Source organism: Gracilinanus agilis, chromosome 3, assembly GCF_016433145.1.
Source record: "Gracilinanus agilis isolate LMUSP501 chromosome 3, AgileGrace, whole genome shotgun sequence".
In the NCBI taxonomy this organism is placed as follows: Eukaryota; Metazoa; Chordata; class Mammalia; order Didelphimorphia; family Didelphidae; genus Gracilinanus; species Gracilinanus agilis.
Genome location: NC_058132.1, coordinates 359,194,869 through 359,207,999, shown reverse-complemented (window position 1 = coordinate 359,207,999; position 13,131 = coordinate 359,194,869). Strand labels below are relative to the sequence as shown.

The window sequence follows — 13,131 nt, the reverse complement described above, 5'->3', positions numbered from 1 at the left end:
TAGTGATGAGGGGAGATGTGAGCAGAGATGACCTTTATCTTGTTCTATGACCACCTGTCAAAAATCCCCAAATTATTTTAGGTCCTTTTGTCATTCCCTTTAATTGACCCTCATTGGGTGGGATTCTGCTAGCTGGATGATTATCTAACTTTTGCCCATTATTAGGGCTTGTGTGGAGATCTGTTCCCCTATTGCCTCGGGACCAGCAATGTGGCTGTAGGACCACCAAAAAATAATTTGTGCACGATCTGAACTGTTGGGAGGCTTGAGGGTTATAAAAACTATCCCAGGGAGAAAGGGAGCATTTCAGATCATGAAGATCTGAGGTCCCATTCATTAATGGGGACCAGGTCCCTTTAATAAATGATTATTGGCTCTCAGAGTTCTGCCTTAATAGTTTTTATTGTAGATTGATTTTTTTTTCCCCTAGACACCCAGATTGGAGAGTTGGGTGAAGATGAGGCTGCCTAAAGAAAGGCAAACTAGGGTAGGTTGGAAATGAAATAATTCCATGATGATAAGCAATGGGATCAATCCCATGAGTGAAAGCTGCCCTTTTAGCCTGGATGAGAAAGACATTTAGCCTCTAATCTTGGAAGAATTAATTTCAATGTGGTTGTTGCTGATGACTTGTATCCCAAAAATGTGAAAAAAAAAATCAACAATGTATATGTCCAGAGAAAGAAGCAATGTGGTCATATCTATTCAGTCTGTATTCGGTTCCTTCTAAGGGGGTGGATAACCTTTTTTCATCTTAGATCTTAGCCTTGTTGATAATACTTAAATCATTCATAGTTGATCCTTGTACATTATTGTTGTTACTGTGTGTATAATGCTCACTTCACTTTTCATCACTTCAGATAAGTGGAAGATTTGTCTTTTTTGTTTAAAAATGCTTACTTTCTGTCTTAGAATCCATACTAAGTTTCAGTTCTTAGACAGAAGAGAGGAAAGAAGGAGGCAGCTGGGATTACATGATTTGCCCAGGGTCACATAATAAGGAAGTGTCTGAGGTCCTGTCCAGGACCTTTCATCTCTATGCCTAAGGCTTATTTTTTAAGGGAGGACTTAAGACTTTCTGGCTGAACACAAGTAGGTCCAAGAAATAGAAGTATTTTTTTTTTTTTTAAGGAAGGCCAGTTTTTGGCTCAATATGAGTAAACACTTTCTAACAACTAGATGTGTCCCTAGTGGAATGGACTCTCTCAGGAACTGTGTATAGGAAGGCATAGTGAATTACCCAATTACCAAGCAGGAACTAGATGATCACTTATCAGGAATATTGTAGACATGATTTAGGCTTCAGAAAGTGGTTCCATTAGATGACCTCTGAAATTCCAAGTTCACTAATTCTATAAAGAAAATTCTATAATTCATCGCATTGAGTATATACTCAAATGGAAATATGAATGGGAAAACATGGACTAGAGCAGTGGTGTCAAACTGAAATAGAAATGGATTTCTAAGGGGGGGTACATTTTTTTTGGTTATAAAAACCCTTACCTTCCATCTTAGAATCAGTACTAAGCATTCTTTCCAAAGCAGAAGAGTAGTAAGGGCTAGACCATGAGAGTTAAGTAGGAGTGTTCAAGTTTTGGTTGATTAATTCAGAAAATAGGCAAGGGGAGAGTCAATCCCATCTTCACAGTAGCTTTGAGGTCAGAAGCTTGAGGTAAGATAATACATTAAAGTACTTTGTAAACCTAAGCCCACATGAACATTAGCTAGTGGCATTAATATTCCCATTTTAAAGATGAGAAAGTTGACAATAGGGGTCAAATGACTTTTGTAATGTCACAAAGCTCGGTAAGTATCAGAACTTCCACCTCCAAGGCCAGTGGGTATTTCTCAAACTTTGGGTGACCAATTTTAAATTAAAAAAATTTAAAAAATTTTTAAATTCAAAATATATGTTATGGATACAATACATTTTATATATAAATTTGTATTTATTGTGTTAAATTTCCCAATGACCTTTTAATCTGGAGTCCTTGAGTTTTATGAGACCTGGCTCTGAGTTTGACACCTTTGGACTAAAGTCAACTAGGCTAAAAAATAATGGTGGGGATTTGAGGTTTGTTATGGAGTTTGCCCATGCATTGATGAAATCAGAGAATATTCATATCCTCGAGATGAGTACATAATTAAAACAATACTCTAACTCTAGGAGCCATGAAACAATATTTGTTTATATAAACCCATTTGTCATTTAGGAATTACATATTTGTATTTCATTTTTGGTTTAGAACATATGCAATTAATACAAATCTGCATGTTATAGTCTTTTGGGGGGTAAACTTCTTCCTTTAAGAAAACAGAACAATAACTTCATAGAATTTCAGGTTTAGAAAGGACTTAGAGATGTATTTCATTCAATCAACTGAAGAATTAGGCCCAGAGAAGGGAAGGCATTTGCTTGGTTACCCAATAGGATTTAGGGACACGGCTAAAACTGATGCCCTCAGCCCAAAGTGGCTAGACCTGGACACTACACGACATGGTAGAAACACCCACTGACCTTGGAGATGGAAGAACAAGCTCTGACGCTTCAGACTTGCAAGCTACTCTGTTATGGCTGAATTATGGAACTGAGGATTATGGACTGAGAGCGAGAAGCAACTGCACAGACCTATAGTCAAAACTCCTTCACTTTACCGATGAGGAATCAGATTAAATGAGTTTCCCAAAGTCCCACAAGTAAGGTAAAAGGCTGAACATCAGCCTTGTGACTCCAGGGACCCAGGACTTCTGTTGTATCCCTTTGGGTATGGAAGGCCCACCAAACAAACAACAACTTTTTTGTTATTACCTTATTATCATCTGTTTTGTTCTTTTTCTCTTTTCTTCCCCCAAGTTATACTCAGTACAAAATATTTTGCAATCATATGCTATCTTTTGCGCCAGTGAGTCAATAATAAAAAGTATGGAAGAGGCAGTATGGAATTAGCAGCAAATATCACGGAAGTTGTATCTTAGCATGTGGCTATAGTCATTTCTTTAGCTAATCCATGGAGTTGGGTCACCTTTTATTCTGCAGAATAGGCTTTTTTTTTTTTTTTTGTAGGACCAACACGGGGGATTGGCAGAATAAAACAAGAGAAGATCGGCAGAGTAGTAAACAGACTTAAATTTTATTTACTTGTAAGATTTTTCACATTTCTCTCTTTGGCTGCTGACAATATCATACCGGGACTTGGCTGCCAACGTCAGATTCTTCCTACATGGCTGACTTATAAACTTTTCTATCCTCACCAAAATCCTGGGTGGGTGGAAATTATTTCCTAGTAGAAAGAGGAGCTACCCAAGATTAACTGGGAAGGAAACTCTAAGTTGAAAGGAAGAAAATTCTCATTTTAAACCAGTATCTGGAGGAAATGAAAAGCAGTCTTGTATACTTGGTGGTCCTTTTTATAGAATATTGTCCATCATGATTTTGTTCCTATAAGGAAATTGAAACAAGCTTAGTGAATTGGGCCTGAATCAAAGAAATTATTTCATACCATTCTCCAAAAAGAGTAACAAGTGGGCATCAGTGAAATAAGGAAAACATTATCATGAGTGGGGCAAAATGAGGTCCAGACAAGAAAAAAAGATAGAATAAGAAATCCCTCTTGTGACAGGAGAAATACGTACCAAAGTCCCCCTGCCACATGAGATGGGCTGTTTTTTCTTGACCCTACCCACTGGAGACATCACTGAAACTGCCCTTAAAACTTAATTGGCTCAAAAGAGTTAAGGTTCAGGCTTTTGATATTGTTGCTTGGTCACTTGCATAGACAAGCTAAGCACTCATGGGGTCAGAGGCTTGTCCCTGAGCCCCATAGCCTCTGATTGGTCAGTCATAAGAGAGACCTAACTCTAGAAAACTATGCTCAACTGAATTAATGAATATATAACATTTCTCTGCTCTGAAGGCTTTATTTTTTGTTTTTTTTTTACTATATATATATAAGTAAATACACACACACACACACACACACACACACACACACACATTTTTTTTTTTAATCCTCATGGCTAGGTTAGCCTTTAAAAAACCAAACTGTTAATGAAGTGTTTCCATTCTTTTTTTCATTTTAAACCCTAAGTTATCAGCCTAGTCTGAGCCAGATCTGGTCTATTTATTGCCACTTTCCTTCTCTAGGAAATGTGTCTAGGTTGGGGAAGTAACTTTTATATTTCCAATCTTTCTTATTTTAACATAATACAAATATCTCTTCTTAGAATAAGACTTGTGTAGCCACATTTGACTAAATTATTCAGATCTAACACAACTTCTCTTTACTTCAAACTTGTCTGAATTACATGCAAAATGGTTTATTCCCTGCCCTCCGCACCCCCATTCCATGAATATTGAAGATATTTATCCAACGTTTCTATTTCATATAAAAAAAGTTTACCTGCTGACGCATTTGGGGCACAACCAGTTGTCTTCTACATTGGGTGGTGGGAAAGAACAAGTAGGCAATAACAGGAGAGGGATCAACATGTCTTCTTCAGGCACCCAGGTCTGTCCAGCATGGAACTCAAGAGGAACTGAACCAGGGATATCATTGGGAAAAGATTCACCATGCACTACACACCATCGTGGGGAATCTGGGGAGGAAAGAGGAAGATGGAGAATAAATGTACAAGTAAGAAGATAATTCAGATCTTTAAATTCATATAATTTTTTTGGGAGGGGGATAAAATATTGATTTTTAATGAAATTTCTCCTTGGTTAGTATTTAAGTGAGATCCGTGAATAGATTCAAACAAGAAATGGAGGGAGATAAAGATAGTTAACTCTCCATTATCCACATTATCTCTTCTCTATTCCTCATGATCCCTAGCAGTAGGCACTCAATAATACATTGATTTGAACTATCCCTTCTGAGGCTTTATCTGCAACAGAGTTAACTCTAGCCTTTTTCCCTAGGTTAGGAATGAGGTCTGGCTTTTAGTCCTGGCCATTTTGCTGGCTAGGTGGCCTTCCACAGTCTCTGTGCATCAGTTTTTTCACTCATAAAATGGAGATAATAATGCCTGTGCTATTTGTTTCATAGGCTTGTTAAAATGGTAAAATGATATAATAGATAAATATATATAATAGATAATGGATAAAAATTTAAAATGCTATATATATACATATATATAAACTTGTGCTCAAGTAAGACAAAAATCAAGAAATAATTCTCCTGCCAAAAACTATAAAAAATTACAAGATTATCTACTGTGATAGATCATTACTCCCTCAAAGTAATGCAGAAAATTGAGAGTTGACTCTATAGACAAACCAAACACACTGGATTCACTCACTATCCAACCAAAAGGAGTAGGAGAGGCTATAAGGAGCTGTAATTATGCATGCACAGATAAGGGCTAATTAAGCTAAGGAAGGGATGCCAGACCTTACCTGATTTAATGGCCCTAGCAGGCTCAGAGGATGCAAAGGCAGGCCACACTGCCTTGGCCTTGGCTGTTGCCATGAGCCTGCCCCATGCTGCCATGCTGGCTGTCTGGACCAGAGAAGTCTTTGTTGCCTCTCTTTTCTTTTTCTTATTTACGAATGGCTCTGCTGCTCTCACTGCCTGACTTTCACCTGGAGAATCCTCTTCAAGCAAAGCTTCTGTTTTGATTTTTATCCACTGGGCCTTTTCTTCTACTGTAGAGATGTCCTATGAATAGAGGTTACGGTTATTGGTGGGAAAAGAGATGCTAGAACCTGAGTCTCGCTTCAGGATTCTTGTCTGCCTCCCAACACTTCCATGCATGGAAGGGAGCACAGAGGACGGTGGATGATTATGGCCTTTTAGGATTGCAGATGGGACGTTGAGCCCCAGCTTGCTCTAAGGCACACTGCTGGTTACTAACAGAGGTAGGATAGTAACCCAAACCTTTTGATGTCCATTTTCTCTGTGCTTTGCTTCCTAAGAGTGAAAACAGGTATAAAAATATGGGAGGTGATAACAAATAAAAGGAACCCATGACAGTTTACTGAACTTGGACCCTCAGAGACAAAACTTTTAAAAGATTAGCTTTTACATGAGTCAAGAAGAAAGAGAAGGTGGCATCTCAAAGGATAGCAGATTTAGAGCTGAAAGGAATCTTAGAGATCATCTAGTTCAATCTCCTCATTTTATAGATGAGGAAACAAGGCCAGGAGAGGGGAGGCGATTTCACCAAGATCCTGGGTCCAGCGCTTGCTCCACTGTACCATGGCTGCCTTTCTTCCTATTTCTTATAGTTTACTCACTTGCTCAGAAGGTGACACATGGTCCATAAGTCTCTTGTATAGAATGTGCTTCTGGAGGAGGGGAAGAGAGAAAAGCAAACAAATTAATGAAGGGATGGCAAAAACCTGAGGTCTTGTCTATCCTTCCCTCCTTCCCTGTAGCTCTTAACTTTCTAGGACTTGCTCTCATCTATTTCCATCAGACTGTGCTCTTGCAAGTGGGAACTACCCTTCTACCTTCCTTTTTATCCTTTTTATAGCTTACCACAGTGCCTGATACACAGCAAGCGCTTAATAAATGCTTGTTGACTCACCCGGCCATTTTTGCTGATATTGAGTCTCTGGCACCAGGTCTGCAGATTATTTCGGGAGACGGTATGCAGAGGAGGCAGAGGGGTAGGCATAGGAGGAACTTCATCATTCTGAGGTTTCTGAGGTGTTGTGGCACCTGTATTGGACTTAGTCTTTGTAGGAAAAAGCACAACTGAAAAAGAGAAAAAAAGTGGAAGGACAAGGTTTTCTTCAAGATCACAAAGCTGCTTCTCACATCTTGTTCAGTCCCAGCCCCAAAAAAGAACCCATGGAACTACTTTGTCTTTGGGGTGGACCCTAAAGGATTGTATAATTTGGTAAAGTGGAAGAGTTTGGGGTAGGCCCTAAAGGAGAGTAGAATGCTTGAACACATGGGCTGATGGGGATTTTATTGGGGATGTAGACACTAAAAGATAACTCTAGTCCAACTATCAATAACATGGAATTAGGTCTTGATCAATGATATGTGTAAAACCCAGTGGAATTGTGCATCGGCTAAGGGGGGTTAGGGAGGTTTAGGGGAGAGGGAAAGAACATGAAACATGTAACTATGGGGAAATATTCAAAATAAAAATTAAAAAAAAAAAAGGAGAGTAGAATTAGGGAAAATAGGGGAGTTTGGAGTGGACCCTAAAGGGGAGTAGAATTAGGGAAAGTAGGAGAGTTTGGGGTGGACCCTAAAGGATTGTAGAATTTGGTAAAGTGGGGGAGACTTACCAACTTCATCAAGATTTTCTGACTGTGCCAAGGAAAATATTTCAGTTGCTGCCTTCATCCTAGCCTGAGCATCTGCCACCAGCTTGGCCCATGCGGCCATCACAGCTGACCCATTTTCTCTCTGATGAACATCCATGTCCAATACAGTTCCACGTACCACCTCCTTGTTTTCCTCAGCTAGAATCTCTTCTTTTTCTACTTCCACAAGAGAGTCCTAAAAAAAGGAGGCACTGTCAGTTCCTAAAAACCTCCCCTAGGGCATACTGCCTTCCTCCTTCCCCCACCCCCCCACCTCATGACACCATGAAAGAGCTCTGCAGATTTTTAAGGGTGCTCTGCAAACATTCTGGAGGACAGTTCTATTAAGGGGGAAAAATAGAATGAAAGGTTGAGGACTCTGATTACAGAGCTACCCTCTAGTTTAGGGCTGGTGAAAGAAAGATAAAAAGCATGAATGTAGATTAAAAAACCCCAGAATCTCTAAACTTTTTGCCCCTAGCCTTTAACACCTAAGGATACAATGCTTTTTCAATTAGGGAATTTCCACTCTTACAGATAATTGATAAAGCATAAAATGTAATCTGGTCCAAGATCTAAGAACCCCTTTTACAGATAAGGAAAATGAGATATAAAGAGATGAAATGACCTCCCATACCTGGTGACAAAAATATTTAAAATGAGAGCCCTGACTCCCAGTTAATTAAGCATATTTTCAAGTACCCTCTGCTTTCTCCAAGTTTGTGCCAGTCTAACCTAGGAGATCTGCCCTTCTCTGCTTTGGCACTCAACCCTTCTAGGTCTCAAGAGAATCTAAATGAAGTTCCTAGAGTTTCCTTCCTCTAGGGAGAATGTGAAAAAGACAGAAAAAATAGACTTCAGGAGCTCTGAACACTTACCTGGTCCCCCTGGCGAGTTACTTTTACTTCTCTAGATCTTAGTTTCTTCATTTGTAAGATGACAGGTTCAAGGAGTTTAACTTTCAACTCTACAATCCTCTGAACCTAGCTTCAGACTTCCATTGGCTCACTTGTAAGATAGAAGGATTTTTGAATTACCTACAACGTAAGGATAGGGTGAGGAAAACACTGTAAAACTTTTTCAAATGCTATAAAACACAGACACAGGAGTTCCAAGAAAAAAGACAAGACCACACTATCTTCTTCTCTCCTCCCCTCCCCCAGATCTCACTCTTTCACTTTTATCTTTTCTTTTAAAGATACTTTCATTCCCCTATCCCCAAAGCTCCCTTCTTGCTCCTCCCCCCTTCTCCCCCAGGACAGGAACCTCCCCAGCTTTTAATAAGGAACCTCTTCACTCTCAAAATAAAATTCTGATCAGAAGAAAGCTCCCAATTTTCAGGATGGGGCAGGAGCAAATGGAGAGGAGACTTTTCTCCTGCAGAGGTAAGGTCCAGTTCAAGGGCACCTTACCAAAAAAGGAGGACTTGGGAAACTGGATGGGGGAATAGCTCCTTTACAATGAGGAATTCCCTTCCCTCCCCCCCCTCCCCAAAACTAACCCCAAGTCCTGATCATTCTAGACTGCTGGCTTAGATAGTGACCATAAAAAAGACTTTTGGGGTCTTTCCCCCCTCTTTTTTAAACTAAAGTAGCTTCTATTCGTATCCCAGGTTTTCTCACCAGTAACTTTTCTGCTTCCAAGCTGGTCTGACTCTGCCAGAGAGGTTCTGGCTGTTTCTAAAAGCATTTACCTAATACTTTCTTTTCCAGCCCCTCCTCCTACCCCTCCCCAAATTGATTCATATGCACATTGAAAGGGATTTGTCAGCTTCTGCTAAAGTGATAACAATTGGTTGCTTTGCCCCTCCCTCTCCTCCAGGGAAAGACTGAGACTAGTTACCAATAGTTATATTTTTACTTTTTGGAGGTGGGGGGTTGGGCTTGGGGGGAAGAACAAAAGCTGCTGATTGGAGAAATAGCTAGGGAGGGAGAGTGGAGAGACTGTAGCACAGTCGTGGAATCCTAAGATTTGAAAGGAACTGAGACTGCAGAGATCCAAGAGAGAAATTGAGAGTGGTTAAAATAATTCTTTGTGGAAAAGCTGGAGGAGGTTGGAGGCTATAGGGGGTGAAGAAAGGGCTCTTTAGTCCCCATTCCTGCTGGGAGCCAGGACAGCTAGATACTCTTAATCTTCCTAAACAACTTTGTGGCAGGGTTAGAAAGACTCTCCCTAGTTTCATTTTGCAACTAAACTCCTTCCCTTCTTTTTGTGAATACCTCTTCCTCCCCCATTGCCCCTCCATGTTCTAGAAACTCTCATTCCTGCATTATTTTGTCTCCTTGGTCACCCTGGGAATGCTTCCCACCTGGAAACTGAGGGAAGTTTCTACAAAAATCCCCTTTTAGAATGTAAGCCCCTTGTGAGTAAGTGTTTCATTCATTGTGTTTATATCTCCAATGTCTGCCTAGTCTGGCACACAGAAAGCATGTAATAAACATTTGTGAATTACGTGTCTATTACATGCATGGCACAGTGTCTGTTTCTAAAGTCAGTAATCATTTCTTACATCAATTAATTAAAATCTGTTAATTAAATTAATCATTAATTAAAGTGCTAGAAAGACAATCTGGGTCCTTAAGAAGCTTACACTCTAATGTGGGAAGAACAAATAAAAGAAAGCTGAAATGCAGAGACAGAGCTCCATGGGGAAGGTCCCTGGGTCCAAGGGATGGTGGAATAGTATTTGTTTTATTAATCCAAAATACATGCAATCAGAACCAAGTGGGAAACCAGATCTTTATCCTGTATCCACTCCTTTAAAGGAAGATAGGAGTTCTAATCAAAGGGGCAGAAAGTACTGATTAGGTGTAATTATCAAGGCTTATTGGATCTGGCAGGATGGGAGCAATTGCCCAATAAGATTTTTGGAGAAGTTAAGGAAGTCTAAAATGAAATTTATCAAGTTGAAACAAAATACTGTCCCTGCCTTCAGTGAGTTTATAATCTAGTAGAAAGAGGGGAGAAAAAAAAAAAAGGCTTAAGTAGTTTTATTCAAATTTTAAAAATGCAACCTGGCAGAAATAGAGGGCTAGTTTTGGAAACCAGGAAGTCCCAAGTTCAAGTCCTGCCTCAGACACATAATAGTGTCTATAAGGCAGGGCATTAATTTCGTATTGCCCTGAAGCAAACCTCTATGACTTTTAAAATTAATTTTTTCAGTTAACAAGCGTTTATTCCCTCTTTTCCTCAAGAAAAATAAAACCCTTTAACAAATGTACATAGTCAAATAAAACAAATTCCCACAATAATGATGTCAAAAATGATGTCTCATTCTTTATATTTAGTCCATTACTCCTCTGTCAGGAGGTGGCTAAATTGTCAAATTACATAATTTCCATCCTGGGAATATACTCATGAAATCATACTAAATTGTAAACTAAAATCTGGTAGGAACCTTAACCTAAGCCTGCCTCAGTTTCTTCATCTATAAAATGGGGGTGATAATAATAGCACTTACCTCTGAGAGCTGTTATGAGCAAATGAGATATTTGTAAAGTGCTTTGCAAACCTTCAAGCTCTCTAGAAATGCAGGCTATTTTGTAATGTGTTTAAAGTCCATTTCAGGTCTTAAAGTGCTAAGTAAATGTCAGCCTATATAAATCTAGTCTTAAAAATAATCAGACATTTTTATTTTTTTTTTATTTATTTTTTTTTTAAAATTTTAAACCCTTAACTTCTGTGTATTGACTTATAGGTAGAAGAGTGGTAAGGATAGGCAATGGGGGTCAAGTGACTTGCCCAGGGTCACACAGCTGGGAAGTGTCTGAGGTCAGATTTGAACCTAAGACCTCCCATCTCTAGGCCTGGCTCTCAATCCACTGAGCTACCCAGCTGCCCCTTAATCAGACATTTTTAGATCCAAAATGTCCCCAGGGATATGATTGAGGTTTTGGCTTTAAAAGATCGATCTATTGCAGATATGAATAGTATGGAAATAGGTTTTGAACAATGATATGTGTATAATCCAGTGGAATTGCTCTAGGATGAAAAAGGGAAGAGGGGTAGGAAAAATCATGAATCATGCAGCCATAGAAAAATTGGTTAAGTGCCCTTTATTTACCAGACACTGTGCTAAAGTACTAGGAGTACAAATTAAAAAAAAAAAAAGAAAAGAAAAGAAAAACGGTTACTCCTCTCAAGGAGGTTACCATTCAATGGGGAAAGACTACTTAAAAAAAGAAGCTAAAAATCAGGATTGCGGAGAGGTGGGTGGAGAAGACATCTGATATAGGGCCATGATAGAAAAAGGAAGAAGGAAAAAGAAGTCCCAAAGTAATGCAGACAGATAAGAAATGAAGAAATAGTGTGAGCCGAGCCCTCTCCTTAAATAGAGATTTTGGAGTTCATGGCTCCAGTCCATAGGATGGAGGATAGGAATATGGTGGAACACTAAGGATGATGGGATTTTGCAGGAATGATGAGTTTTTTTGGTAGAAAAATCAGAGAAGTCTGAAAGTAGTACAGTCAAATGAGAAATGATTTATTTGTTCTGAGCTTAAGCTCCCTCCTTAAATTTAAGTCAATTAAGTTGGATTTTTCTAGGTTTAATTTATTTTACTCATTGTACCTGTGAACTTCAAAGCCAAGGTGATAGATAATGGAGAAGCTTTTTTTTTTTTTAACAAAATGCATACATAAGCAAAAGGAATCATATAGATTCTATATCACATAGATCTTGCTTTAAATAAAATCTAAAAAAAAGGAAGCAAATTGCAGTTAAAAGGGTGACTCAAAGGTTCTCCTCGAAGAAGTAAAAAAGGAATTTGAGGAGTTGTTCTTATGATCTCCAAAGCAACAAAAAAGATAATTTTAAGGAATACTTGTTTATAATATTCATTTCATGTATAGGTGTCATTTTTATATCAAGACTTCCCCATCCAGGTTTTGATATATTGTGGGTTGCCATAAGAAATTAAGTGGGAATTTGAGGAGATTTTATGGAACCCAAAGATGACACACAAAGGCCAACAGAGAACACAGAGAAAGTTTAGAAACAGAAATGCATGAAATAATCTAGTGTAAGGATGGAATTTTGAGGATTTCATAGATTCTACAAGATCTTCCCTAGCTCTTCTTAGGTATACTAGGTTTTGATGACTGTTTAATTCTAGATCTTCATGATGCTGTGGCCAAGATGTTAAGTCTGTGTTCCTATGGGTCTCCTCAATAAATTGTGCTTTCGGGCAACTAGGTGGCTCAGTAGTTTGAGAGCCAGGCCTAGAGACAGGAGATCCTAGGTTCAAATCTGGCCTCAGACACTTCCTAGCTGCGTGACTCTGGGCAAATCACTTAAATCCCATTGCCTAGCTTTTACCACTCTTCTGCCTTGAAGCCAATACACAGTATTGATTCCATGATGGAAGGTGAGAGTTTTAAAAAAATAAAAAAAATAATAAAAAAAAAATTGTGCTTTCTCTGCTGGTGTAAATAATTCAGAAAAAAGAATTTCAATATCCGAAAATGTGGGATCAAAAAGCCTTAATGCTCTCTTAAATCCCTTTATGTCCTTGAAGGGATTTTAAAAAATTGTTTTTTTAGGGTGTCAAGATCTGTAGCATAATGGCTATGTCTTTTTATATGGAGGACCCCAGAATCCAGCTGCAAAATCATGTGATCAATAATTGGTCATATTGGTACTGCTGGTGCTGTTGCCCCTTCCTCTGTTGTGTTGGCTGTGTCTGTGTGTGCCTCAGTTGTTTGTATTGCTATTTCTAATTTTGTTCCCTGCTGTGATCCTTGTGAAAGGGATTTCTCCCCTTTCAATTGAGCATTCTCTTCCAGTAACTTTGCTATTTCTTTTCTTAATGTCATTATCAATACAGTACTAACCTTTTTGTGTCCTAGCATTTTCTTTATCATACTTCTCA

The 13,131-nt window shown here is 38.8% G+C and overlaps 1 protein-coding gene across 1 annotated transcript; it reads right to left on the bottom strand.

Annotated features, from left to right (window-relative positions):
* Nucleotides 1–3,408: 3,408 nt before the first annotated feature.
* Nucleotides 3,409–8,206, bottom strand: LOC123242161 (developmental pluripotency-associated protein 4-like). Its single transcript, XM_044669705.1, has 7 exons — nt 8,140–8,206; nt 7,244–7,457; nt 6,529–6,698; nt 6,236–6,286; nt 5,396–5,657; nt 4,401–4,596; nt 3,409–3,439 (listed from the first exon to the last, which is right to left on the bottom strand). Exons 1-7 carry the CDS (start codon nt 8,188–8,190, stop codon nt 3,409–3,411), a joined length of 975 nt encoding a protein of 324 aa, XP_044525640.1. The 5' UTR covers nt 8,191–8,206.
* Between the last annotated feature and the right edge of the window lie 4,925 nt (nt 8,207–13,131).